Raw genomic sequence first — 24943 nt, 5'->3', positions numbered from 1 at the left:
CAGAGATTAGCAGGTGTCAATGTCTGAGAAAATGTTACAATCCAATAGGTAACATTACTTGTCATTTAAAAAAAAACAAATAGGAGTTCCCGTCGTGGCGCAGTGGTTAACGAATCCGACTAGGAACCATGAGGCTACAGGTTCGGTCCCTGGCCTTGCTCAGTGGGTTAACGATCCGGCGTTGCCGTGAGCTGTGGTGTAGGTTGCAGACGCGGCTCGGATCCCGCGTTGCTGTGGCTCTGGCGTAGGCCGGTGGCTACAGCTCCGATTCAACCCCTAGCCTGGGAACCTCCATATGCCGCAGGAGCGGCCCAAGAAATAGCAAAAAAAAAAAATTTTTTAATTAAAAAAAAAAAAAAAACCAAACTGATATTGCTTTTAAAAACCAACTAACTTCCAAGCATCTTGAAAATTAGAAGACAATCACAGAAATAAACCAGTCCAACCATGGTCATGCACTGTTTGAACGATGCCACAGTCATTAAGACGGGGTGCGAGTTCATGCACCGAAGGAGAGCTGAAACCAAAATATGAGATTCCCAGGAAAGAACCCATTCAGTCTACATAGGGATTGAAGGTCTGTCTCAAATTATTTGGGTGAGTACCAAAGAACATATTTATTGGTGTTATGAAGGAAGCTGTTAGGAGAAAAATGCAAACTTCTGTACTCTGTTCCGTTTCTGCCCACAGTGTGTGTTATTTAAACAGGTCCACACCCCTTGCTGTACATCTACTAGGTCCCAGGCATTCCTGTACAGTGCTCTAAGGATACAAAGATGAGCGAAACCCAACCTCAGAAGAGCTTATATTCCAGTCAAATGTTACAAGGGCTAGGCAGGATTTTCAAGTGACATAAGAGAAACGCAAACAGCAACCAACAGGAGTCATAAATCTTTGTTACCCAGCAAAGATAGTCCATGTTATCAAATTTATCATGTGTGATGCTCTTGACAGGAAATAAAAAATATACAATGCACGTCGGAATGAGGCATATTTGACATCTACGAGTACTTCACACAGTCCTCAGTGGTTAAAAACAGCTGCTTGTATTTATCTGCTACCCCCCTATACCCACTTCATTACAGACCTGCTCTCGTTTAACCTCCCAACAACCTTCTAAAACAGGTACTAGCATCATCCCCATTTTACAGATCAGGTAACAGAGGCTTGGCAGTACCTGGACCTGAACCCAGGTTATCTGACTCCAAAAGCATGAGCTGAACCACCCACCCCCTCTTGAACCTGTCCCTTTAAAATGCAAAGGCAGGCGTTCCCATCAAGGCTCAGTGGTAACCAACCTGACTGGTATCCATGAGGACGCAGGTTCGATCCCTGGCCTCACTCAGTGGGTTAAGGATCTGCCACTGCCATGAGCTGTGGTGTAGGCCGGCAGCTACAGCTCCAATTCGACCCCTAGCCTGGGAACCTCCATGTGCCATGGATGTGGCCCTAAAAAGCAAGGTAAACAAATAAATAAAATGCAAAGGCAATGCTATTACAGCCCAATGGCAGGGTGCACATTTTGTCAAACCAAGCCCGTGGTTCTCAACCGGGGCAATTTGGAACCCCCACGGGACATGTGACAAGATCTAAAGACATTTGTGGTTGTCACATTTTTGTTGGGTGCTAGCAGCATGGAGAGGGCAGAGGCCACGCTGGTGCCAAACAGATATGTCCTGCCATGCACAGGACAGTCCCCTGTGTGACAAGGAGTCATCCAGCCCCAAATGTCCCAGGTGCTCAGATGGAGGAAGCTGCACTAAGCCACCTGAGCTCATCCTGCCTGCAAAGACAGGCACACTTCCAGTCCAGGCCTCAACTGGTGTAGAGGCTGGGGTAACCAAGTGCTTTTTCCCAGCTGGTACCCTTAAAAAAAATGGGGTTTTGTGAAGATGCTTCAAAGAGTCCACACATAATTTGACTCTAATGTTGCTTTCCACAACATGCTAGAGGATAAAGAAATATACAGTATCTGTACCTACTTTCAAGCTTTACTTATTTTTTCAATCTCAAGATATTACTCATTAAAATAGTAAACAAGCCACCAGCCATCCAGGGGTTTTGGTGGAACCCTCAGGAAGAATGGTCTAGTGCCACTTCTGCCGAACTGAAGGATACGTGGAAAATTCAAGGTAAACCACTGAAAAAAAAAAATTGCACCCACTTATCTGTCTGACCAGGATTTGATACCATGCAACCAAACCAAACTCCAGAAACAAATTAAGTGCTCAGCTTGATAAGCCTGCAAATGTCAGCCATAACCCACTTAGAAACGTCTGTGCACAGCCGAATGGCCCCATGATTCCTAGGGACTTTATAAAAAGTAAATACTATCATAAAGTGCAACTTAGAAAATGGAGTTACGAAGAAAATACCACCAGCTGACTGCCACAGACCAGACCTCTACACCTACGGGCTGTGGCCCAGAAGGGGGGACACCTCTGGCAGGTAGAACAGTGGTTTTCCATTCTTGCCGGTTGTTCTCCTCCAAGACAACCAGACATTCCCTCTGCATCCTCACCAGCCCTCTTACAAGACCATGCAGGCTGAGCCCCAGGTGCCTTAATATGGTGGAGGATGAACAGACCCAAGTCTCTCAACTCATACAAACACAATGATACAGTTAGAACAGAGAGAGAGTAAAAACCGGTAAGGCAATCCTGTAAAACTGGATTGTGTCTTTAATCTGGCCAATGTAATGCAACTGCTACTGGCTCAGACAAGACCCTAACTTCTCCTTGGAAGATGGACATGAAGCTGCCTTGGACCCCTGGCTTCTTGTCTCCTCCGTGTTGGGAGACCTCAGACAAGGCAATCCACCCACCTCTCGGCTCCCCAGCTTCCTCGCCTTTCAAAATGGGCTCCACCTTCGCTCCCACTCCAAGAGTGGTCTGGAGAGCATCACACTCTGGGGGCCATGTTAGAAATGCAGACTCTCAGGCCCCACCCTGGAACGAGGAATCCTGCACCTGCACTTTCACATGACAGGGAAGTGCCAGCAGTACGGAGGCTGCCAGACCCCGCCTCAGCTTCAGGGTCCCATAGCCCCTTGCCCGTGACAGCAGACTCCCGCCTTCTCCCACGGGTACAGTGATCATCACTGGTTATCTGCTGGAGGAATGTTCTCCAAAGAGAGACCGACTCCCACCATGGCACAGACGTCCCTTAAAGGACTCTGAATGCAACCAAGCTTTTCTCCCCCAGGGACAGGGAGTCAAGCTAACATGAGCCCCCACACAAACAAAAGAGGTTACAACAGCTGTTCTCATGAAATGATGGGCTTCAGAATCCTCCAAAGAGTGGGACAGGGTACAGACTCCTACAGTCCTGAGGCCATGGCATCATCTTTAGTGCTCCCCCCCTGCCCCCACCCTGGGGATCATAATGTGCCGCCAGAGCTGGGCAACAAAACCCTTGCCCATCAGTTCTCAAATACTGCCTGAAAACTGGTTAAAGCTGCAAATGTCAGGACCTACCCTGACCTACAGAACCTGAAACGCTGGTGGAGCCATGATCTGCATCTCGACAAACCCTCCTGGTGATGCTTGCTCACAGCTGTGATACACAGACCCAGTCCTAATGAAGGAAGCACTCCAGGGGATTAAGCCCAGAATTCTCCATTTCTGAGCAGCTCCCCAAGCAGTTCCTTGGTACACAGCCCAGAGAGCTGGTTGGTCGCCACTGCGTCCCCCAGACCCTGCTGAGCCTGAGGTCGAGGCCGAGGCTGTGTGGTTCAGGCTCTCTCCAGTCTGAATCCTAATGCCTTGATCAGGCAAAAACAGCTTGGATATCTGAGTCTCCACTTCCTCACTTACAAAATGGGGATGATGGTGGGCAGAGCAGCTACACCATTCGGGTTTCCTTCTGTGTTGTTATGAAGAATCGATCAATAATTCACACACAGCACTTAACACCAGACCCAACGCATCGGGAGAATTCAATAAGCAGAAGCTGCTATTATTATCAGCTGTTGTTACTGCCTCTGACTCCAAAGACCAAGCACATTATTGCCCGAGCTACTCTATCAAAAACAAAGAAATGCCTCTTCCTGAGCCTTGCAAAAGTTACCTGGCTCTCTTCACGTAAGCGGGGAGACGGAAAGGCGTCCACAGCTCATCAGGACCTAAGGGCAGTCTAGTTTCTCACTCACAATGAGAAAAAGTTATCCGCATCAAGTACCTGGCCAGCCTTCAATTTTTACTCAGCTAGTGAAAATGACTGAGCAGACGATAAGTGATCAATTGACTGATGTCAGAAGCCTCTGGGGTCAGAAATCAGAACCCTGATTAAAAATGCAAACTCCTGGGGAATTCCCTGGTAGCTCACCGGGTTAAGGATTCAGTGTTATCACTGCTGTGGCATGGGTTTGATCCCTGGCCAGAGGACTTCTGCAGGCCACAGGTGTAACCGGAAAAAAAAAAAAAAAAAAAAAGCAGCAGCAGCAGCGAACTCCCAGGTTATAGCCAAAACCTACTCATTCAGACCAAGGGGAGTGGGATGCTTATAAACCAGTATCTAAAACATCACTAGAATTTAAACTCCCTGATGTGTTCTGCCCAGGGGCCTGGCACCCAGTAGATGCACAATAAATATTCCCCTCTTTTTTGGGCCACACTCATGGCATGCTGAAGTTCCCAGACCAGGAATCAAACCCTCACCACAGCAGTGACAGCACTGGATCCTGAACCCACTGAGCCACCAGGGAACTCCACATAGGAAATATCTTTGAATGAATGAACGGACATTCTGGGGTATGGTCTTGAATCGGACAATTAAGCTGAAGTTCACCAGGACAGCAAGTGAATGAACCCTCTGAAGGAGTTAACTGGCATCCAGAGGCTTTGGCAAACTATTCTAGAGAATGATCTCCATGTCTGTCACTCCTGGCCACACACAGATACGCTGCTTTCTTTACAGAAAGTGGACGTGAAATCTCACAGCCAGGTCTGGTGATAGGACTAAAGGAAAAGAGAGGAAGCAGCTATACCAAGAACTAAAGGCATTTCTGGGAATTCTCCCTCTTAGCCCAGATCTGTTCCTCAACTGAGACAGCAAAGCCTCATGAAAACTGAAAGGCCAGGGAACTTGTGGAGGAAGAGGGGTCTAGAACACAAGAGACCACCATCAGACACGTCAAGTGGGGGAAAAGCCCCCACTTTCTGACCACACCCGCTGGTACAATTCCCTGGCCCTTTCTATCAGGAACACCAAGGATCAACTGGAGCAGAGAGATGGTCTCTAAGCCATAGAATGTGAAGACTCGATGTCAAGTTCACGTTCAAGAATAAAGGGCTGGAGTTCCTGTTGTGGTGCAGCGGAAATGAATCTGACTAGGAACCATGAGGTTGTGGGTTCAAATCCCTGGCCTCGCTCAGTGGGTTAAGGATCTGGCATTGCCATGAACTGTGGTGTAGGTCGCAGACACGGCTCGGATCTGGCGTTGATGTGGCTGTGGTGTCGGCCGGCGGCGGCGGCAACAGTTCCGATTAGAACACTAGCCTGGGAACCTCCATATGCTGCGGGTGCAGCCCTAAAAAGACAGAAAGGCAAAAAAAATAAAAGAATAAAAGGGTCAATACCGGCAGGATGCTCTCCAGCCTCTATCCTTCTTTCGCTGGCTCCACAAGCGCCAAGGCCCTGGAAGCAGGTCCTCAGGCCCTACTGAATCAGGGCAGACGAGCTCTAAGACCAAGCAGGAGGCAGAAGTGAGGTGGGAACTTGCAAGCCTGTGGATAAGAGGGAAAGCAACACCCACTACAAAATCTCCAGCGCTCAGCTGTGTCAACAAATAAAATGGTCCATTTCTTCTGGATCCTCTCCTAGTTGTCTTTGTGCACACAAGCACACACACGCACACAAACCACTTCACATCTAAAAAGAAAAACAACCAAGAAAGGTCTACGCAGTTTGTTTTTGCTGCGTGTGGAGTTTTTTTTTCCTAAATCACATCTGACTTGGTGTTAAAACATCAACCTTTGGCCAAAATACTCTTAAAACAAAGCCTTAATTGGTTCTGGAGTAGCCCTTCTGAAAACCAAGGGAAACATCTTCTGTGGGTCTTGACCTTGATTACAACACTGCTCTTGGGGCTGGAATGATGATGAGGGGAGGAGTGTGAGAAGAGCTCTCTTCAGGGAGGCAGTGGTGCCGAAACGTTTACCCACAGTCACCTGCAGGACATCCCTGGCAGGCGTCTGCCATGGGCCCACCTCTGCACTCAGCCTGCACGGCCTCTTCCCGGCTTGATGGAGACAGTGGGAGGAGTTCCCAGGAGCTGGCGCCAGAAAACAAAGCACTGCGAGAAGGGGCCTGCCCTGGAGTTTGGGCAAAGTGGCCTCTGATCCCACCTACATCGTGTTACTGCTCCCCTCCTAAGGCGTCCACGCATCTAACAACAATTCAAACAACAACACTTGAAACCCAGTGTCCAAGTCTCTCTCAAAAGAGCAATGCAAGCTAAACGCATATATTAGTCTCCCCGTCCACACCTGGCGATGGACAACAGAAGCCACCACACATATTCCGCCAAAAGATGCAGGTGAAACTGGAACTAGGACTTCATATTCACGAGAAGAAAACTGGAAGCAATTCAAATATCCCAAAACACAAAAAGGACCCGTGCATTGTGGAATAGTACGGAGCAATAAAAAATAGCCAGCCACGCACCAGGCAATAACAGGGTCAAAGCTCACACACCTAATGCCAAGCGGGGCCAGATGTGAGATAGTTTATTTTACACAATCCCATTTTTTTTTTTTTTTTTTTTTTTTTTTGTCTTTTGTCTTTTTGCCTTTTCTAGGGCCGATTCCCACAGCACATGGAGGTTCCCAGGCTAGGGGTCAAATCAGAGCTGTAGCCATGGGCCCATGCCAGAGCCATAGCAACACGGGATCCAAGCCGCGTCTGCGACCTACACCACAGCTCACGGCAACACGGGATCCTTAACCCACTGAGCAAGACCAGGGATCGAACCCGCAACCTCATGGTTCCTAGTCGGATTCGTTAACCACTGCGCCACAACGGGAACTCCACAATCCCATTTTTAAGAAGCCAAAAAACAGGCAAAACTAATCCATGGTGAGGATTTTTTTTATTGGCAGTGGTGGGAAGCCTTAAATAAACAAGGCTCCTGGAGTGGCTCATATTCCTTTTCAAGGCCCAGCAAACTACAGACTATGGGCCCAATCCTGCCACTGTCTGTCTTTCTAAATAAAGTTTTATTGGGACCTAGCTACACCTATACTTCTACTGCTGGGTATTATTATTTTAAAAAAAAAATTTAAAAAAAATAAATAAATAAATAAAAAAAAGTTTTTCATTTTATTTTATTATTTTTTATTTTTTTGTCTTTTTGCCACTTCTTGGGCTGCTACTGGGGCATATGGAGGTTCCCAGGCTAGGGGTCGAATCAGAGCTGTAGCCACTGGCCTGTGCCACAGCCAGAGCAACACGGGATCTGAGCTGCATCTACAACCTGCACCACAGCTCACGGCAACGCTGGATCCTTAGCCCACTGAGCAACACCAGGAATCAAACCCGCAACCTCAGGGTTCCCAGTCGGATTTGCTAACCACTGAGCCACGACGGGAACTCCTGGGTATTATTTTTGGTTGTTTTCACACACAACGGCCGAGCTGAGAGGTTACCACAGAGATTGTACAGCCTACAGAACCTAAAATATACGCTATCTGGCCCTTTACAGAAAAAGCGCTTCAACCCCACTCTCTACAGTGATTTGGGTGATAATTTCATGGATGTTCACAAGAGTTCAGAAGTTCCCACTGTGGCACAATGGGATCAGCAGCATCTCTGGAGTGCTAGGACGCAGGTTCGACCCAGCCTGGCAATGCGGGTTTAAAGGATCCGGCATTGCCGCAGCTATGGCACAGGTCGCAACTGTGGCTCGGATCTGATACCTGGCCCAGGAACTTCCATATGCCTCGGGGCAGCCAAAAAAAAAAACCAAAAAACAAACAAAAACACACTAAAGGTGTCTGCATGGTGTCGTACTTGTATCTCAACAAAACTCTTTACAAGTCCATAGAGTTAAATAACTATGTCTTCTACAAAAAAAAAAAAAAAAAAAAAAAAAGCCTTTTTATAGATAGATAACAAGGCCTTACTGCATTTCACAGGATACTTTATTCAATACTGCGCAATGGCCTATATGGGAAAAGAATCTGAAAAGGAACAGATATATGTGTATGCACAACTGATTTATTTGGCTGTACACCTGATGTTAACACAACTTTTAAGTCAACTATACTCCAATAAAATGTATTTTAAAAAAATAAAAAATAAAAAAGGCCTTTTAATGTTCATCCCAATTCTATTTGTGTTAACATCTAGGTAGAATATGGCCTTCGTGTGGCCACAGTTGTGGTCAAAACTGTCAGGAGTCAGGAGATTGTCCAAAGTGAAGAAGGCCCCCCAACATATCAACTGGTGCTGTGTCCAAGGCTTTTCCAAGATCAGGACACGTCTACGGAATCACTCGGAGGCCATTCATATCAACGGCGAACTTGGCCACGTCCTGAGATGACAGGAGGGGGGCGGGATGGGAAAGGAGGATGCATCTTGTGACGCTCGGTGTCATACTACTCGAGGTTATTTTAGGATATAGCTTAGGAGAGCAACCAGCTCAGCTCAGATTGAAATACAGTATTTCTCAAGGTTAAACCGTTTTAAATTTCCAGGGAAGAACATTGTGCCAACAATCACGTTGAAGCCTGAAACTGAAGACTGGGGCAGAGCGAGAGGGGCTGCTCCTCTCTGCACCAAAGCAGAACCACCCTCTCCTCTGACCCCCACTGGCTCCTGAGCTGCCATGTGCCTTGGGAACAATTTTATTGCATCTGAGGGTTCCTTTTTTTCCCCCCTCTTTGCTTCTTTTGGGTTTTTTGTTTTGTTTTGTTCTGTTTTTTGCCATGTATCCTTTGATGATCCAACAAAAATTACAGCTAGCTGCCATTTGGCTTGGCCTTGTCCTGGTCTAGGAGAGAATGGGGGAGAGTGGATACAAAAAGCATGGTGGTGCAGGGTCTCTGATGAATGTCTCTCTGTTTGCCCACACGGGCAGCAGGCCTCAGCCAACAGAAGCCAGGGAGAACAATACTACCTGTTCATTCATGGAGGAACAGAAATGGTTTCAGCCCTCCCAACAATGAGCCCCGTAACGTACTCCACCTTCCTCCCGAGAAAGAGCTTCCCATGGCCCGCACCCGTGCCAGGTGGTTTGGAGAAAGATAAACTGCTTGGCCTAACAAGGGACACTTCAGCAACGGGTGTAAAGACACGACAGCTGGGCTGGCCTCGGCTGGTCTCCCGGTGACATGGCCCCAGCCAGCCTTTCCACACCAAGATAGGGATCGCGGTCCTAATTCACCCTCACCCATTCCCACAGCCCGGGCAACAGGATTTTCCAGCCCTCCGCCAGATGCAGTGGGCCTCAGAACATGGGTCATCCATCCATTCGTCAAGAGGTAGGGGCTGGGCTTGCTCTCCAAGCAAGCCCTGAGCCTACACCCTTTTCTGGGAGCAAAATGCACTGTGCTGTTAACCAGAAGGAAACAAGGGCCCCCAGCAAGAGTGCCAGCAGGCACAGCAGCCAGCAAGAACACCAGCCTGGGAAACACCTGGGGTTAGAGAAGGCATAATATTAAGAGCCACACTTCCCCCAAAAGACACTCATAGGTCAACAGCCTAGGTGCAAAAACAATCAAAATGTGTTTAAAATAGGTCACCATCACCTTGAAACAAGTACCAAATATTAGGGATCCACCGAATAACTATGTCTGTGGGACGGTATTTTTCACCAGTAACATACTTCACAATGTACCTGGGGCCGAGGGCTATGGGAAGGGCAGCTCCGGGCAGAGGCAGATTTGAAACAGCAGAGCTACAAAGAGGCGATGTGGTCGAAGCTCCACTAGACCACAGGCACATACACAAGTGGATCTGCAAGGGGTGACCATAAGCAAGGGAGCAGTGGGATACGGTGAACGATACACCCAGGGGACACCCACTTCCAAGGAGAGAAGACCCGAGAGCCAGACTTTAAAGGCCCAACAACAGGGTTTCAAAGACCTCCCTCCGAAGGGTTAACCCAGAAGCAGAAGACCCAAGAAGTTTCAGCACCATTAGTTACACCGTGAGGTCCATCCATCCTGGCAAGGCCAGGCAGACAGACGAAAATCCTATTAGTCTGCTCTCCCTCCACGCCTGCATTCTGTTGGCATGAGTTCAGCTGAGTCTATATTAGTCTGCGATTTGTTTAGCCTTTGGATTTAAAAGAATGGAAGTACTACGTGAGCAGGAAACAGGACACTCATCAGAAGCTGGGATCCGTCGCCTTTCCCTCCCAGCACTTCTAGTGTCATGTATCAACAGGTCCAAGAGAAATCAACATTTCAGAACAATCAGGTCAAAAGTGATATTCTTAGCACCACTTAACATGATTTTGAGGCACCGGAAACAACTCTCTGGCTGTCACCCAGCCTCCTCTCCCCTTCCAGCCCCCTTCATTCTTCCCACTCACATTCCGCTGCCTCACTGGAGTCCAGTTTAAGACCCCTCCCCAAGCAAAACACAGTAGCCAAGCTTGGGTCTGTGGGCCCAACTCGCCTGATCAAGACGCTCTTAAAAAGCACAGGCGTCTCCTTCTTTCTGGATCTTTAAATCATTTCAGCAGCATTTCTTCTGCTCTTGTTTCTTCTTTCCTTCCCACCCGCCCCGCCCCCCATAAACCAACCACCACCACCACCGCCACCGCCACCACCACCACCACCTTCATCATCACCACCATTATCATCACCACCGTCGTCCTCATTGCCATCATCTGGGTTGGAGGAAGGGACAGAGAATAAAAGACACAAGAGACCTACATAGTGACAAATCAAGCGTCAGGATCTCTTGCGTGTCCTACCTGAATTGCAATCTGGTGTTCAATCGTTTTGTACGCAGAGTAATGTGTGCTCCCGGACTGAAAATGGAGCTGTAGAAAGAAACCAAATCAAAGCGTTCTGCTTATGTCACAAACTACAAGAAAACATCTTAAGCAGTTTATGAATAGCAGACAAACCTTCCGAGATTGAACGGCAGCCTTGGCATTCAATCAAGACCTGTGTGTTTTTATTTGTTGCTATAAATAAGATGCTCATCATCATAATCTAAAGTTTTTCTCTTTTTTTTTTTTAAAGCACCTATTCAATAAGCAAAAGGGGAAGGGAGGGCCAGGAGTGAGGATCAATGACATGAAAAGGAAAGACGGACTCCCATTAAGACATAAAGGAAAAAGCCAGTGTGCTGAGCAGGATGCTGCAGGAAAATTAACTGTGTGCTGCAAAAATCATCAGAATTGCGACACATAGGCGAGAGAGAAAGGACCGGGAGAGAAAGGATGTAAGAAGCCACAGGACTGCAAAGGTACAAGCCCCCCAGAGTTCTAGTAACTGGGCTCGCACTCTCAAAACACAATTCTATTTGGGGGAAAACAAATGTGGCAGGCAGAATTCAGGGGCCACCCAATGCCTTATACATTCTTTCGCAACGACTAAGCTCTCAGTCCCAGGACAGTTCGGGACAACCTGCTCGCACTCTAGGAATCCACACTTCCCCAAAGAGGGAGCCAACCAGTGCCAAAGAGCCATGGAGTTCTCTAGGGACCACCTCTTCCGGGGCCCTTGGGTGAAAGTGCCTCCCTAGCTCACCCAGACCCTCCACAGCAGAAGGCCTAAGTCTCTCCTGGACCTTTCCCTCTGAAGCCTAAAGGTCCCCCAACAAAGAAGTGGGGAGCCCCAATTAAAAAGGAATCCCAAGATGACTCTCCAAATTCTTTTCCCAAATAATACTTGTTAATCTTGGGCTCCAATTGGGAAAACAAACACCATCTGCTGATTTATTCTAGAAACAATACGACAATCACTCAAGGATCTCAGCAATATCTGAAAATGCATTTTAATTGGCCATACACGAACCTATGAAATCACTGCCCATCCCCCTCGCAGCAAGAGGCACATCAGTTGCATTGCCAAACACAGATCTGTACCATGAGAGCAAACTACTGCAGTTACTACCACCGCACTCTTAACTATGACCAGAACTCTCCCATATAGCAAAGCATAACCTAGCCTGCAAGTTGCGTTTCGGACCCCATCATTTTATATCTTGCTCCCCGGAAGAAAAATCACTGTTTTTACTGGTTTTCACTTTTTGGAAAAAAAAGAAAAGAAATTCACATAAGAAGAACTTATGAACCAAATCAAACTAAACACCACACAGTAGTAATGAAATTTTTACAATAGCCTAAATCCATGCTGCTCAGGGGATAAGGCTGTATTGTCCTCCACTGCGGATCCAGTGGGTTCTGAGATCATTATATCTGTTCCAAATGAACAAACAAAAAAACACTGTCTATCTATTAGGAGTCCGATGGCTTCCAAACATAATAGCCTTCCCAGTTAAAGGGGGGACACAATAAAGGTGGGCCAAAAAAAACATATTCCTTTACCTGTCAAAGCAGAGGAATGAATCACACTCCCTAAAACAACAAAAGATAAAGGCTGAGCAACAGAAGATAAGCTCGCCCCCCCCCCCCGGCCCCCGCACACGCCCCCCCCCCACACACACGCAGAAGCAGTTCATCCAGAGTGAGTCACTGAAAAAGACAGATGAATTTGCCCCTTTGGCCCCCCCTGTCCTTTTTGTGAAAACTGCCACTCAGTAAGCGGAGATCGCACTAATTACTGTGACAATTCTGCACCGTGTTAAAACAACTTTTGTGCAAGGGACAGGTTCCGCTGCGAGTTTGGAATTCTTGGCGGACAGCAGCTCTTGTCAGAGAAGGAGGCTCTCCTGCTCAGGAGACAAGGCGACACTAAAATCTCGTCCCCCTTTCCAGCCGGTTTTACTCTGCACTTTTCCAACTGCCTGATTCAGAGCTTGATGGAAACTTGTCCAAGCTTTTCTTCCCACAAGCCCTGCAGAGCCCTAAGGCAATCTGCACTCAGGGTAACCACAGAAAATCTCCCATCATCAATTAAAACGGAATGGACACCTGATAACTAAGTATAGGTGGTGGAAACAAAATTTCATATAATCACGGCCTTCTGAATAAATTATTGAAACTGTGGCTAACCCAAGTTCCATTTTCATTTGTCCAGGTCCATGCTTAGTCCTTGCGTTCATCACCACCCCAGAGAGAATGCTGCAATTAAGACAGTAAAAATGCAGCTGCAAGGTCCTTAAGAACCTGGTAAGACAAAGTTAATTTCACCTTCACACACATACCATCCCAACATGCCCAAGCAATGCAACTTTCCTCCTCCGGTGTCCAGGCACACAGAATACCTCGCACCCGCTCACAAATACACAAGGCACAAGCTCCAATCAGATCTTTCCTTCCAGCCCGTACCCACTGTGTGTTGGAGAGATTTTGAGCTCCATTTCCCCCCAGCTACAGCGACCAAGACTTACAATTTCTCGATTTTCCTTTGGGTTTCCACCCCCTCTTTTCCCAAACACTTTTCTAAAACACACTCTTTAAACGGCTTTTTCGTGCCCTGTAAAATACAAAGATGCCTTGTTCATTAGAGTCTAGCTTTTTCAGACAAAGATAAAATACAAGGACCCAGGAAAAACTTGGCATTCCAAACTGGAACAATAATTTATTTATATCTCCTTAAAGAGAGGGTTGGCCCTTTGGAGGATTTTTCTGGAAGAAGAGGGGAGGTGGTGAGATCTTAAAACAGCGATCTAAGTCTTATCTGGGTTTCAAGAACCAGGTTCCACCACGCCGGGGCTCTTGGAACTGCCCCTGCAGCACTGCACTGTCACTTCCACATCCAACAACTGCGGCTGCGCACGCAACACACCTTTGTCATGGTGCCTCCCTCCCTGGGGGGGTGTCCTGAAGCGGCCTCACATGAGAACTCCCGGGTTCCTCTCATGTCCCGCCTTCCCGTGAAACTCTCAACAAAACATTCTCTTCCCGAGCACTTGCCAAGCCCAGCCACCCATTCTGACACCACGAGATGACCCAGCCCTCTCTCGGCCAGAAGTGCCCTGGAGATGTGCCTGTGCCCTGCAGAAGGTTGCCGAACTTTTCTAGCAATTCAGTACCACCTCCCTTATCATCCTGTCTCTTCCTCTGGTTCCGTTTCTCATCACTACGACTGGCCCTAAATTTGATGTTGCAGATACAAGACCTCAGAGACGCCCAGAGACAGGAGGAAAGGGAAACGGCTTTTTGAACCGCAGAGATCTCATCCTCGAAGGCGATTTACAAAACTGAAACCCTACCTTCGGTTTTCCAGCACTAAGTGAACTTCCAATAGGATGGAGATTAATTTTTGTATTCCTATTCATTTCACTAAATTGAGAAGAGAGGGAGACTTTGCTTTATTTCCAGTTATATGAATCACCCAGCTTTCTCTTTTATTAGGAAGGAAGGAAGGAAGGAAACCCAGATTCATTTCCTAAAAAGTTTCAACGTGGGGGGCTTCTTAGTCCACCTTTCTCTCTGCCCTGTAGCTACTACCATGCTACCAGCACTTAAATTTCCATGTCATTAGCATAAAAGACAGAATAGGGGTTTAAGTCTATGAAAGACATTTTCTTAGGTCACCAGTCATTTGTCAGAACAGAAACAGCACCCCCAGCCCTCTGCTGGGAGCCTCTTACATTCAGTGGGAAATAAACTTCTGCCTTGGCCTTTGGGACCCTGCCTGCCGCTTTAGAAAGTGCCAAGGGGGCTTCTAACTTCCAGGGGGGAGGCAAAACCAGCACTCACTGGTAGGTATGGGGGCTTAAACATTCCTGCAAAGATCTAGACAGGGAACATCTGTACCCTCCTAAAAAAAAAAAAAAAAAAAAAGCAACCTAACAAAAGCAACCCCTTTTCACTTCCTGGCATTCTCCTTCAGAAATTCTGCTGCAACAAAACGCACGCTTTTAGACACAGGAACAATCTCTCCTACTGTCTCAGTGTTCCATCAAATGTCTATTTACCCTCATTAATTTTTCTTTTCTTTTCCTCAACCTGAAACCATCAGCCATGAGTCAGAGAACGATCATTAACTTTTACAGCTTTCATACACATCCACCCACTCACTTTTGGGGAAAGAAGTATTGACTTGCAACACTGCCTGAGACCAAAATCCTCTAAGAAGAAAAAAAAGGAGGGGGGGCAGTTAAATCGCTTCAAGAAAGTTATATCTATAGGTCTGTGGGGGGTTACTGCATTCATTGCTTTTCCACTTTGTGCTGCAGTATCTTGCAACCACAGAAAAAAATAAAGAAGAAAAAGTTGAACTTGGTTATGGTGAAGGGCATTTCTGGACTGGTGTTCTGAGAGAAATTAGATGATTTTCTTTAAACATCAAAACATAGCTACAGCTCTTAAACTGGGAGAGGGGAGCACAAAGTGAATTAAGTTTCCTGCTCTTGTACAAAACACATTTCCAGCATATAAGAACACGTGGACGTAAAGTGCTGAGACATGCTCCTAACACAGCATTTTTCATTAAAAGTTGCTACACTCACACTCTTAAAATGATGCCCCATCATTACTCCACTTAGCAGTCACAGCGCTGCAACTCCTAACGAATTAATTTGCATTAATGCGTCCTTCCTGGGGTATGCCATTGTGATTCAGGCTTAATAAAACTGACACGACAATAACATAGTGCCTTTTATTTCACTTTCCCAAACAAACCAACCCACCCAAAGACCCACACAAATCCTCTCGATTTTTTTAAGCATTTTTGCTAATATATTTAGTACATCATAATTGGCCCAGCACGCAAGAACCTAGTTATCTTCTCAGTAAATATTTATAGCATCACTCTTTCCCATTCATTCTGCATTTTCTTAGAGATCTCACTGTAGCCTACATCTGCAATTCATTGACTTTACAATTTACCACATGTTGGGATGGGAGAGGTCTTAGCTCCATTTGAATCACTACACAAATATGCAAGTGATTTATCGGTTTCAAACTAAAGACTGCAAGAGAAGGACTCCACTTTTCCTGAACAGTACTTCTTCTGGCAGACCATGAACAATTACAGTTCGTACTAATTAAGCTCTGTAAATGTGCTGGCCTTCCTAATGCCTACCAGGCCTCAAATTTATTTTCATGATGCCAAACTTTAGCGAGCAATTTTAACTCCTTCAGAGCTGATCCTGCTAATGGCCATTCTTCCCCTGTAGACGGAGCTGTTTGGGGGTACTCCGTAAGCAAAAAAAAAAAAAAAAGAGAGAGAGAGAGAGAATAAAACATAACAGATTGCATTACCAGCCCGAAATCAGATGTGCCTAAGGAAGGAAAAAACCTATCTTGGGAAAACCGAGGAACACCAGGGCTGATAACCCGTTCAAAGATCCCACAGCCCCATCTTTGTAATGAGCTGTTAAGGGATTCATATCTGTCCCTGAGGGCTAGTAAGTTTCTGCATTCCATTGATTAGAAAATAAAACCTTTCAGCCTCGGTCTTTAAGTTTGGGTTGGAAGGAGGGAAGGATCCAGCCAGAAATGACAGCCCCCCCCCAACGCCACAGCCGACGCCCCCGCCAACACCTCAGCATCCCACTCCCCGTTTACCATGTGGTCAGTTGGTAACACATCCCAGAACAGCCCATTTTTTTGAGAATAAACTAAAATCGCAGGATAATTAGCCTTCTCTCTCAGATTGGGGTCTCAACCACAGACCACCCCCCCCCCAATCCTCACACAGTAATTTCTATGAAATATATCTGCTGCCCGATGGAGCACTTTGGGTGAAAAGTGGACTGGAACCAGTCTTGACTGAGCAAAGCAACAGAGCTGCTAACAGTGCCCTCCCCCCACGGTATTTCCACCTCTCAGAAGAAACTTCTAATCCCTAATTTCAATCAAGCCATTTCCTCAAGCCCAAATCTGGGTTCCATCTTTTTCTACTTTTCTAATCTTTCTTAGCCAAGCATTTACTCTGCCTCCCCTGCCACTTTTCTGTGCTTCCTCCCCCAGACATCACTACACTTTCCCCAAATGAGGGACCTGCCCATTCCCATGGCTTTTTTTTTTTTTTTTTTTTTTGTCTATTAATTCTTGTAATCAGCTCTCCTCACGCTGTGTCATTTTTTTTTTTAAACCTTCATATTAACTAGCGCACTATGCAATGTGTATATTCTCCCTTCCAGCTCAGCACAACATCATGGAAATGAAAGAGCAGTCTCCCCTATCAGGTTTCTTTAAGTATTCTGGGAAATATGCACAATATAGGCAGCAACATGGTCTCAAAAAAAAAAAAAAAAAAAAAAAAATGGCAAGAAAAGAAAAAGGGAGAAACCAGAAGGAGAAAAGATGCAAACACCTAGAGCAACTTTGCTTTTGAAAAAAAAAAAAGCATTTGTGTAGAGCCCCCCACTGAATTTCCATTCCTGAAAGTGCTCTTTATAAACGTGTATAACAATAGCCTGGAGGAAAAGTACAAGTCAGCTGCCAAAGGAGGAGGGGGTGTCTGTCCCCGTAAGCTCAGATCGGAGGGGTGGGGGTCAGGAGGAGAGAGTCTAGCATTTGCGAAGGGCTGTCCCCACCGCCCCCCCCATCTCATTGCTTATAATTAGTGAGAGAAATTTGAGCTACTGCCAGTGTCTGCGGACCTCGAATATTATAAGGCCAACGTGGCGTCAAATATCTTAACATTCATAAGTGTTATGGGCTGTAAATAAAGCCTGTGGATTTATGACCCGGTGGCGCTTGCCAGCAAAAGAACTGGGGCACATTTCTTTCAGCAGACCTGTCGAGGTGCAAGTTTGCCTTTGGTTGTAAAATTAACCATTTCCTTCACAAATGTGCTCAATTATAAGTCACAGTTGAAGATTTACTTACACGGGTGCCAATATCCACTCCCAGAAGAAACTCAGGCGCCCACATCACACACCCCCTTCAAAAATAAAAGCCTCAAGGATTTGATTCCCCCCTCCTTCTCAAAACTTCGGAAATGTGTCACCCCAAAAGAGTTATAAATGTGGTTAAAGATATTATCTAATTGCACCTACCAAGACTAAAAAGCTTACACCTACTTCCTTGGTAAGTGCTTATTTATTTGGCAACGCCATGCTTTACCAAAAAAAAAAAAAGTTTAAAATCACTCCTCGCCTGAAGTCTCTTCCCTTCCCCCAAAATAATGTCATCTACTTCCTGTGTAGGAGAGAGCCTTTGCTAAATCCAGGTTGTCTCATACTTAACTGCCATTAAACCAACTTCCACAGAACTTCCAGACAGCTGGGGAAAACGTCCATGGAGTTTTAGTCATGGTCCAGAAACACGCGTCCACACAAAAATTTGCAGCTGTCTTTTCTCTACAGTGCATTTTTAATGTGATGGGGGGGGGGCCTGTTGTGAAACATCTGACAAAATATAAAATCCTCTTAGATACCTTCTAGTTTACCCCCTGTGCATGTGTAAAAGAAGCTGCCCCAACATTTCTCCACCAAGAAATCTAGGCACTTTTTGCATGCACACAGGCACCTCATGGGCTGTGAGGAGGCATTCAAAACCTGGAAAGACGTCTACTGTAATCTTTAAAAGCACAGCCTCTGGTGCAACTATTAAAATGCTGGTTTTCTAAAGCAAATATTTTTTTAATGGCGTGCAGAACTGCAGTTATCCTGCGCTGCTAACAGAACAGCATTCTTGATCTGCCAGCCCCCGGAAACCTTCCTGTAACTTTTTCACAGCTTGCTAAGAAACAGAAAGCTGACCAGCTTCCAGCAGGGACTCTAAATGAAATCCATATCAGTAAAATTAAAATCAAGGTGGAAAACGCCCAGCAAGAACGGAGATTGTTTTCCTCCAAATCTTTTCTCAATCAGATAGGGGGCATCAGTGAAAGCCACTTCCCTTTAGCAGTCAAAAGTTTGCAAAAACACTTCTTCCAGATAAACACTTTAGGCTCCCAGCTGCCTCATGGTATGTTTCTGGGGTTTCAGAAAGCTTTCATTTCAACAAACTGCAAAGCGCTGGCATATTAAATTTATAATCATTAAAATATGACTTATTGGGTGAATGGCGAGCCCATAATCCAAACTGCAGACATGAAAACCCAACCTATAAAGATTAGCACAGAATTAATACTGTTGCATTGAGATTGAAATCTAAACATGTTCGCCATAAATATTTCTGAAGGAGATGAAAAACAATTAGCATAAATACCAAAGAAGGGCAAGAACACCTGTTCTTTTTCAGGGCGATAAGCATTTTATTGTTCTCTATTTAAAATGTAATGACCTGTGTAATTACAGTAATATTACATTGTTATGTAGGGGCTAGGAATGTCACACTTTGAAAAGTGTTGTCAAAACAATCAGGGGTGAAGGTGGGGGGTGGGAGGACTACGGGGAAGGACCACTATTAACCCTTCACACTCCGAGGTCTAAATCTTTTGTATTAAGAAAGGATTATGTTGTTTGAGCGAAGAGAAAACATCCATTTTTCACCAGGCAGAAAGAGAAGTTGTGCCGGGCTAAATAAAACCCCAATGAATAGGCCCCTCTTGGTTTCCTTTAAATGCTGGATTCCAAGTTCAAAAATGAATTCAAGATGCTGCTTATTTATTTGTTCAACCTTGTAGCAAACAGCTTCAGCAGAAAAGCAAATCCTTTTGCCTCAAAGAAGATGTGAAGGCTCTAAGAATCAAGTCCTTAAAAAGAATTTCAAGCCTAACTGGAATTTCGGCCACCATCTTCCACATTCTCATTTGACAGGAGGGAAAAAGAAATGTAAAACTACTTTTTCCTATCAACTTTTATATGGTAACAGTATTCTTATCTTTAATACACAAATGTTACCCCAACCCTAATATCTGCAGTTCTATCACCTCCCATCTACTTAACCAGACCTCTGGATTCAATGCTTTTTTGTATTCGAATCTCTTTTTAAAAGCCGTTCCTATTACTGTATCAAAGGCTAAATTAATGTTATGCAGAAATCTTTGTCGTTTTAAAATAAAATTATTACTATCAAGCTTTATGGCGTCTCCAGCAATTAAAGCATTATTCTTGAGATAATGTATTATTCATCATAAGCCCATTTAATGATACTCCTTAATTCTTTACGTCCTTAAATAGAAAAGCAGAACTCAGGAATCCAAAGAGTTTGCTTTTTTAAAGGATGCAAATGCTTACAGGTACACTCATAAGTAACAGAAAATGTAGCCAAAAAAAAACCAAAAAACAAAAAACCCACCAACAACAAGGAGGGTCGGGAAAAGAATAAAGCATCCGGCCAATTTGTCTTTACACCTTGCCCTCAAAAACACACTATGAAGCACTAAGAATTTCAGATGAGCATGAAAAGACCGCTATCTTGCCTATAGACTCCTTCGGCAGCTGTATCAAATCTGGAATTGCAAGCCGGCCCTCTGATCGAAGACGTCAGGAATGACACACAACAGCCTCTCAGCCTCATTTCCATTGCTCTGCTTACAGCTTAAATAAATAACTTTAATTCTGGAACACAGAAGCTAACCCAGGTAACAGAGGGAGGAAGGGCCCATGCACACAAAGATGTCTGTTGGTGTTTGACACACAAATACTCCAACTGCCTCCTGAGTTCAGAAATGTCTTCTCACACTCAACCTGACATCACAGCACCAGGCCACCCGCTAGGTCCACAATTAAATAACTAGTAGTCCTACAATGTCCGCAAAGGGGATGGGGCTTTGGGAGCCTTCCTTTCGCACCGGGAAATCATTTCTTTGCCTTTAACAATTTCCCTGTGTCCTAATTTGCGGCACAGCACAACTGTAGGAGTTTCAGGAGACGGTAGGGCAAGGCTGCCAGCCGTCACAGAGAGGGAGTTTGCAAAGAGTCAAGAAGGCCAGCCGGCCCGCCATCAAAGCTCAATATTCAGATGGCCTTTCAGATGGCTAAGTGGATTTTAAAATAATACCAGAGAGGCTTCCACTGCAGGGGGAGGGGAAGAGAGTAAGAAATTCTCAGGGTTACTTTGGAATGTCGCTTGGTCGGGTTGGTTATTACACACTCTCCCATTCTGAGCCCAACACTCCGGGTTCAAGATGCCCACAAGCTCCCAAGAAAAAATACAAGGAAACCAGAAAGGGTTTCTTCCTCTAGAGCTGCAACCCCATGGCCCAGCCCCTGCAGCCTGACAAGAGCTGGCTCTGCAAGAGGTCGGGCTGAAACGCTCTCCCAGCTTCCCAAGCATGCAGAAGCCTGGGCGCAGGGGTGGGGTGGGGGGATAATTATTTCTCTTTCCTAGCCATAAAAAAATGACCGGTCTAGCATGCCCTTGCCATTTTTGCCAGGGCCCCAAAAAAACAAGTCAAACCTGATAGTTAATATTTTAATGCTTAAAAACACTTGTAGATCTATCTGATCGACTCCCGTCCGGCCAACTCTCGGCCATTAAGCACCGAATCCACAGCTGCTGAACAGTGAGTGCACTATTTCAAACTGCTATCTCGAGTTACCGAAAAAGAAAAAAAAAAAAAGAAAGAAAAGAAAAAAGAAATGTGTGTAAATAGAAGAGGGAGGGAGACCAACCCAGAGAACGTACAAAAATGACAAACCCGAGAAGCCGGGGCACAAACGTTTAGAGATTGTGTCTAGAGATTCATAAGCCAGGCTTTCTAGAGGCGAATGGGATAGGAGGGAGGGGGTTCAGGGCGAGGGCAGGGGGCAGAGGCCGGTCGGGGGAGGGGGTGAGCCTTATTAACAAATGTCAGGGGTGCGCGAGGGACGCAAGCTGCGGGAAGCACCCCCCGGAGCCTGGCTCCCTGCGCCGCCCTGGGGCCCCCAAAGTTGGGTGGCCCTCGATCAGCAGCCCACTCCCTTAAACGACTGGCGCCCTCGGCCTCCCTCACTCTCTGTACACCCTTGGGCCCCGCACACCCTGGTCTCTGGCCCCCCAGGGCCCCCTGAGGGCCTTCTCAGAAGCTGGCGAGCGCAGACCCCGCTATAAACCCCAAGACACCGAAATACATCAAGTCCGCTCGGAAGAGGCCATCCCGGCTGCCAACAAACCAAGAACCGCGGCCACAGGGGCCTCTCCACCTCGCGCGGCCCGGGAGAGCCCGCAGCCAGCGCGCCGGGCAGCCGAGCCCGCCACGACGCCCAGGGCGCTCGCGGCCCTGCGGGGTTGCCCCAGAAAAGGAAGCCCAGAGCCCTCAACTCTGTAGTGGGACCAGTCTGGGAAGCGAGACCTTCCAGGGGAAAAGGGGAGGAGGGCTGAGAGCCAGCCAACGCCACCAGAAAGCTAAACAAATAACCAGCCGAAAGAGAAAGCCGAGGCGCTTCTCCAGGGCCCCGGGCTCCGCGCGCCCGCTAGTTCAACAGTCCAATGCCTGGAGGACAAGCCACCCTCACTCAGCGCAGCCCAGCCACTCGGTCCCCAGCAGCGGCAGCCAAGGGGTTAACCGGGGAAAGCCCAAGACGCCACAGAAGAGGGAAGGAAGGGAGAGAGAGGGAGAAAAGAAAGAGCCACACAGTCATCTTCCCAGGGTGAAGAAACAAACACCACCACCAAAGGGGGCGGGGGGAATCAGAGCTCAAAAAAAAGTTCTTCTGATTTACCTCCCCCCCCAATAAAGCCCTGCTTGGAAAGAAAAGTCTCCCCAACACCACGAAGCAACAAACTGAAAGCAAGAACATGGCGAAGTGCAAACAAATCCAGTCCACAAAAGGCAGAAAAGTTTGGAGAGTTTCGGGCTGCCAGGGCCACGAGCGGGGGAGGGGAGGCGGGGAGGGGAGGAGGCGGGGAGGGGGAGGGAGGGGAGGGGGAGGGAGGGGGGCAGGGCAGGGGCCGCATGCGGGGCCAGGCGGGCGGCGAGGGCGGGCAGGCAGCGGGCGGGGGCCGGGCGCGGAGGCACTTACGGTTCGGGCGGTGGGCGAGAGCGATCCGTTGGGGAGGTAGGGGCTCGTCAGGTCGGGGATCATGATGAAGGGGTAGCCGGGATACGGTGGCCCCTTAAAGAGCCCTCCATCTTGCCTCTTGGCCGCTAACATGGCGGGACGGCGAGGGGACGGCGGCGGCCGCGCGGACCGGGAGAGAGCGAGGAGAAACTTTTTAGAAAGTGCCCCAAGTGGCCGGGCGCCCCGGCCCGGCCGGCGCACGGCCGGGCCGAGCGGGGCCGGGGCACGCGGGGCGGCGGGCCCGGGGGGCAGCTCCCGGCGGCTGCGGGGCGCGCGGGACGTACTCACCTTCTTCCAAACTTTCCCGGGATTTATCTCGGAAACTTTCGGAGCGAGGCGGAGGCCGTCTTTCCGCCTTCCCGGAGGGGTGGAGGTGGGGAGGGCGAGGGGCAAACGGCACGCAGAGGGGGGAGAAGGGGGAGAAAAAGAATCAGTGGGGTGGGAGGTTTGGGGGGGAGAGAAAAACAGGGTTACAACTTTTTGCAATGGTGGCACCACACGCACACGCCGCCCGCCCGGCCCCGCGGCGCCCTACCGCCGCCCCCAGCCCCGATTTCTCCCCTGTAAGCAACCTTTGCCAAGCCCAGGAAATAGATTCAGAACCCCACCAGCCCGAGGGGCTTTTCCTACCTCGGAATCGGAGGAGCTGTTTTGATTCGTTTCTGATTCATTGACTAGAGACGATTTGACATCAGCTAAATCCCTCTCTGCCGAGGAGTTTTCGGAGCTCTTCTCCTCCTGCTCGCCCTCGTCTTTGAAGGAAATCAGTTCGTCGTTGGCGCCTAGGTCATCTCCTCCACCGCCGTTCAGCTGCGGCATTTTTTTCACCCACCAGCAGCAATTTTGGAAGAAAAATGAAGGAGGAAGAAAAGCCAAAAAAAAAAAAAAAACCCAAAAAGTTTTACCCCCCCAAAAAAAAATATTGCAAGAAAAAGACGAGTCCAAGGTGAACTTTTTTTCTGCTTTGGGGTCTTTTTCTCCTGGGGAGGGGAAAGAGGGAGGAGGGGAGGGGAAGGGGGGGGAGATCTTCTGCACGCGTGAGTTTGGGTTTCTTTTTTCTCTCGTTCCCAAGGATCCGATCAATGTGCAAAAAAATAATAAAAAAAGGGGGGTAAAAAAAAAAACACCACCAACAACAACAAGAAGTCAGATATAAAGAGCAAAGGGGGGGGAAGCCGAAGATACAGGAGGAGCTCGTGCCGCTCGGATTTGAGTGAGTTGAAGTTAGACTGAGAGCTTTTCAGTTCAAAGGCGGCGCTGATTGACAGATAGAAAAAGGGGGATCGAAATCCGGAGGAACGGAGTAGTCTGGGAGCGGAGATTATTGACAGGGCGAGAGGAACACACTCGCTTAATGAGATGCCGAGGGGCGGGGCCGGCCGGGTGACGTCTGCATAAATAAACAGCCGGGGTGGGCGGGGCGGGGGCGGCTAACAATGATCCTTTCGGGCGCCGGGAGAGGGAGGAGGGAGAGGAGGAGGAGGAGAGGGGCGGGGGAGGAGAGGGGCAGAGAGACAGAGGGAGGAGTGTGCAGGGGGAGAGGCCTGCGCTGAGAGTGTGCGAGCCCGGGAGTCTGGGCGAGGGAACGGGGACTCGCTCCGGGAGGGGGCCGGCTTCAGAAAGACAATGCGGGGTAGGAGAGGAGGGGAAGAGGGTGGCGACCGAGTCAGGAATCCGAGCCGGGAAAGGCGGAAGGAAAGCCCACTTGGGGGGCGGGGATGGGGAGAGGCCCAGAAAAAGTGCACTTTGGAAACATTAGAAATAAGTCTTAAGGAAGGGGAAAAGGAGGAGAGTGTTGTGGGGAATGGGTGGGAGGGTGGGGTGCTTGGTGGTTTAGCCAGCAGTGAAATCAGCCACCCTCGGGCGGGATGTAACAGAAGTGGTCGAAAAAGAGAGATCAACCCTCCACTTTCAGAGAGCCTGGGGAAGTGGAGGGCTGGGCAAAGTTCCTGGTCATCTGCAGTGAAAGAAACTATTAACCCACGAGGTCTTCCCTCCCCTTTTTGTTTATTAATAGTGAATCATTTCA

The 24943-nt window shown here is 47.7% G+C and overlaps 1 protein-coding gene across 44 annotated transcripts in view; it reads right to left on the bottom strand.

Moving 5' to 3' along the window:
* TCF7L2 (transcription factor 7 like 2) overlaps positions 1-24240 on the bottom strand; it is a 203666-nt gene extending 179426 nt beyond the window's left edge. For 25 of the 44 annotated variants that reach the window (XM_005657462.4, XM_005657463.4, XM_084994298.1 and 22 more), the window contains exons 1-4: positions 23545-24240; positions 23203-23269; positions 22876-23000; positions 10925-10993 (exon numbers count right to left, since the gene is read on the bottom strand). In XM_005657462.4, coding sequence (XP_005657519.1) covers positions 10925-10993; positions 22876-23000; positions 23203-23269; positions 23545-23733 — 450 coding nt within the window. In that variant the 5' untranslated portion in view covers positions 23734-24240. The remainder of the gene's footprint in view (positions 1-10924; positions 10994-22875; positions 23001-23202; positions 23270-23544) is intronic. The other 19 variants (XM_005657470.4, XM_084994300.1, XM_084994301.1 and 16 more) reach the window with 1 other exon arrangement.
* Positions 24241-24943: the final 703 nt, after the last annotated feature.

Source organism: Sus scrofa, chromosome 14, assembly GCF_054392235.1.
Source record: "Sus scrofa isolate SSC_HxYL_T2T_F1_AM1 chromosome 14, Sscrofa_HxYL_maternal_Yorkshire_Landrace_v2.0, whole genome shotgun sequence".
Taxonomy (NCBI): Eukaryota; Metazoa; Chordata; class Mammalia; order Artiodactyla; family Suidae; genus Sus; species Sus scrofa.
The sequence above is the reverse complement of the archived record's forward strand: the minus strand, read 5'-3'. Positions and strand labels throughout refer to the sequence as shown.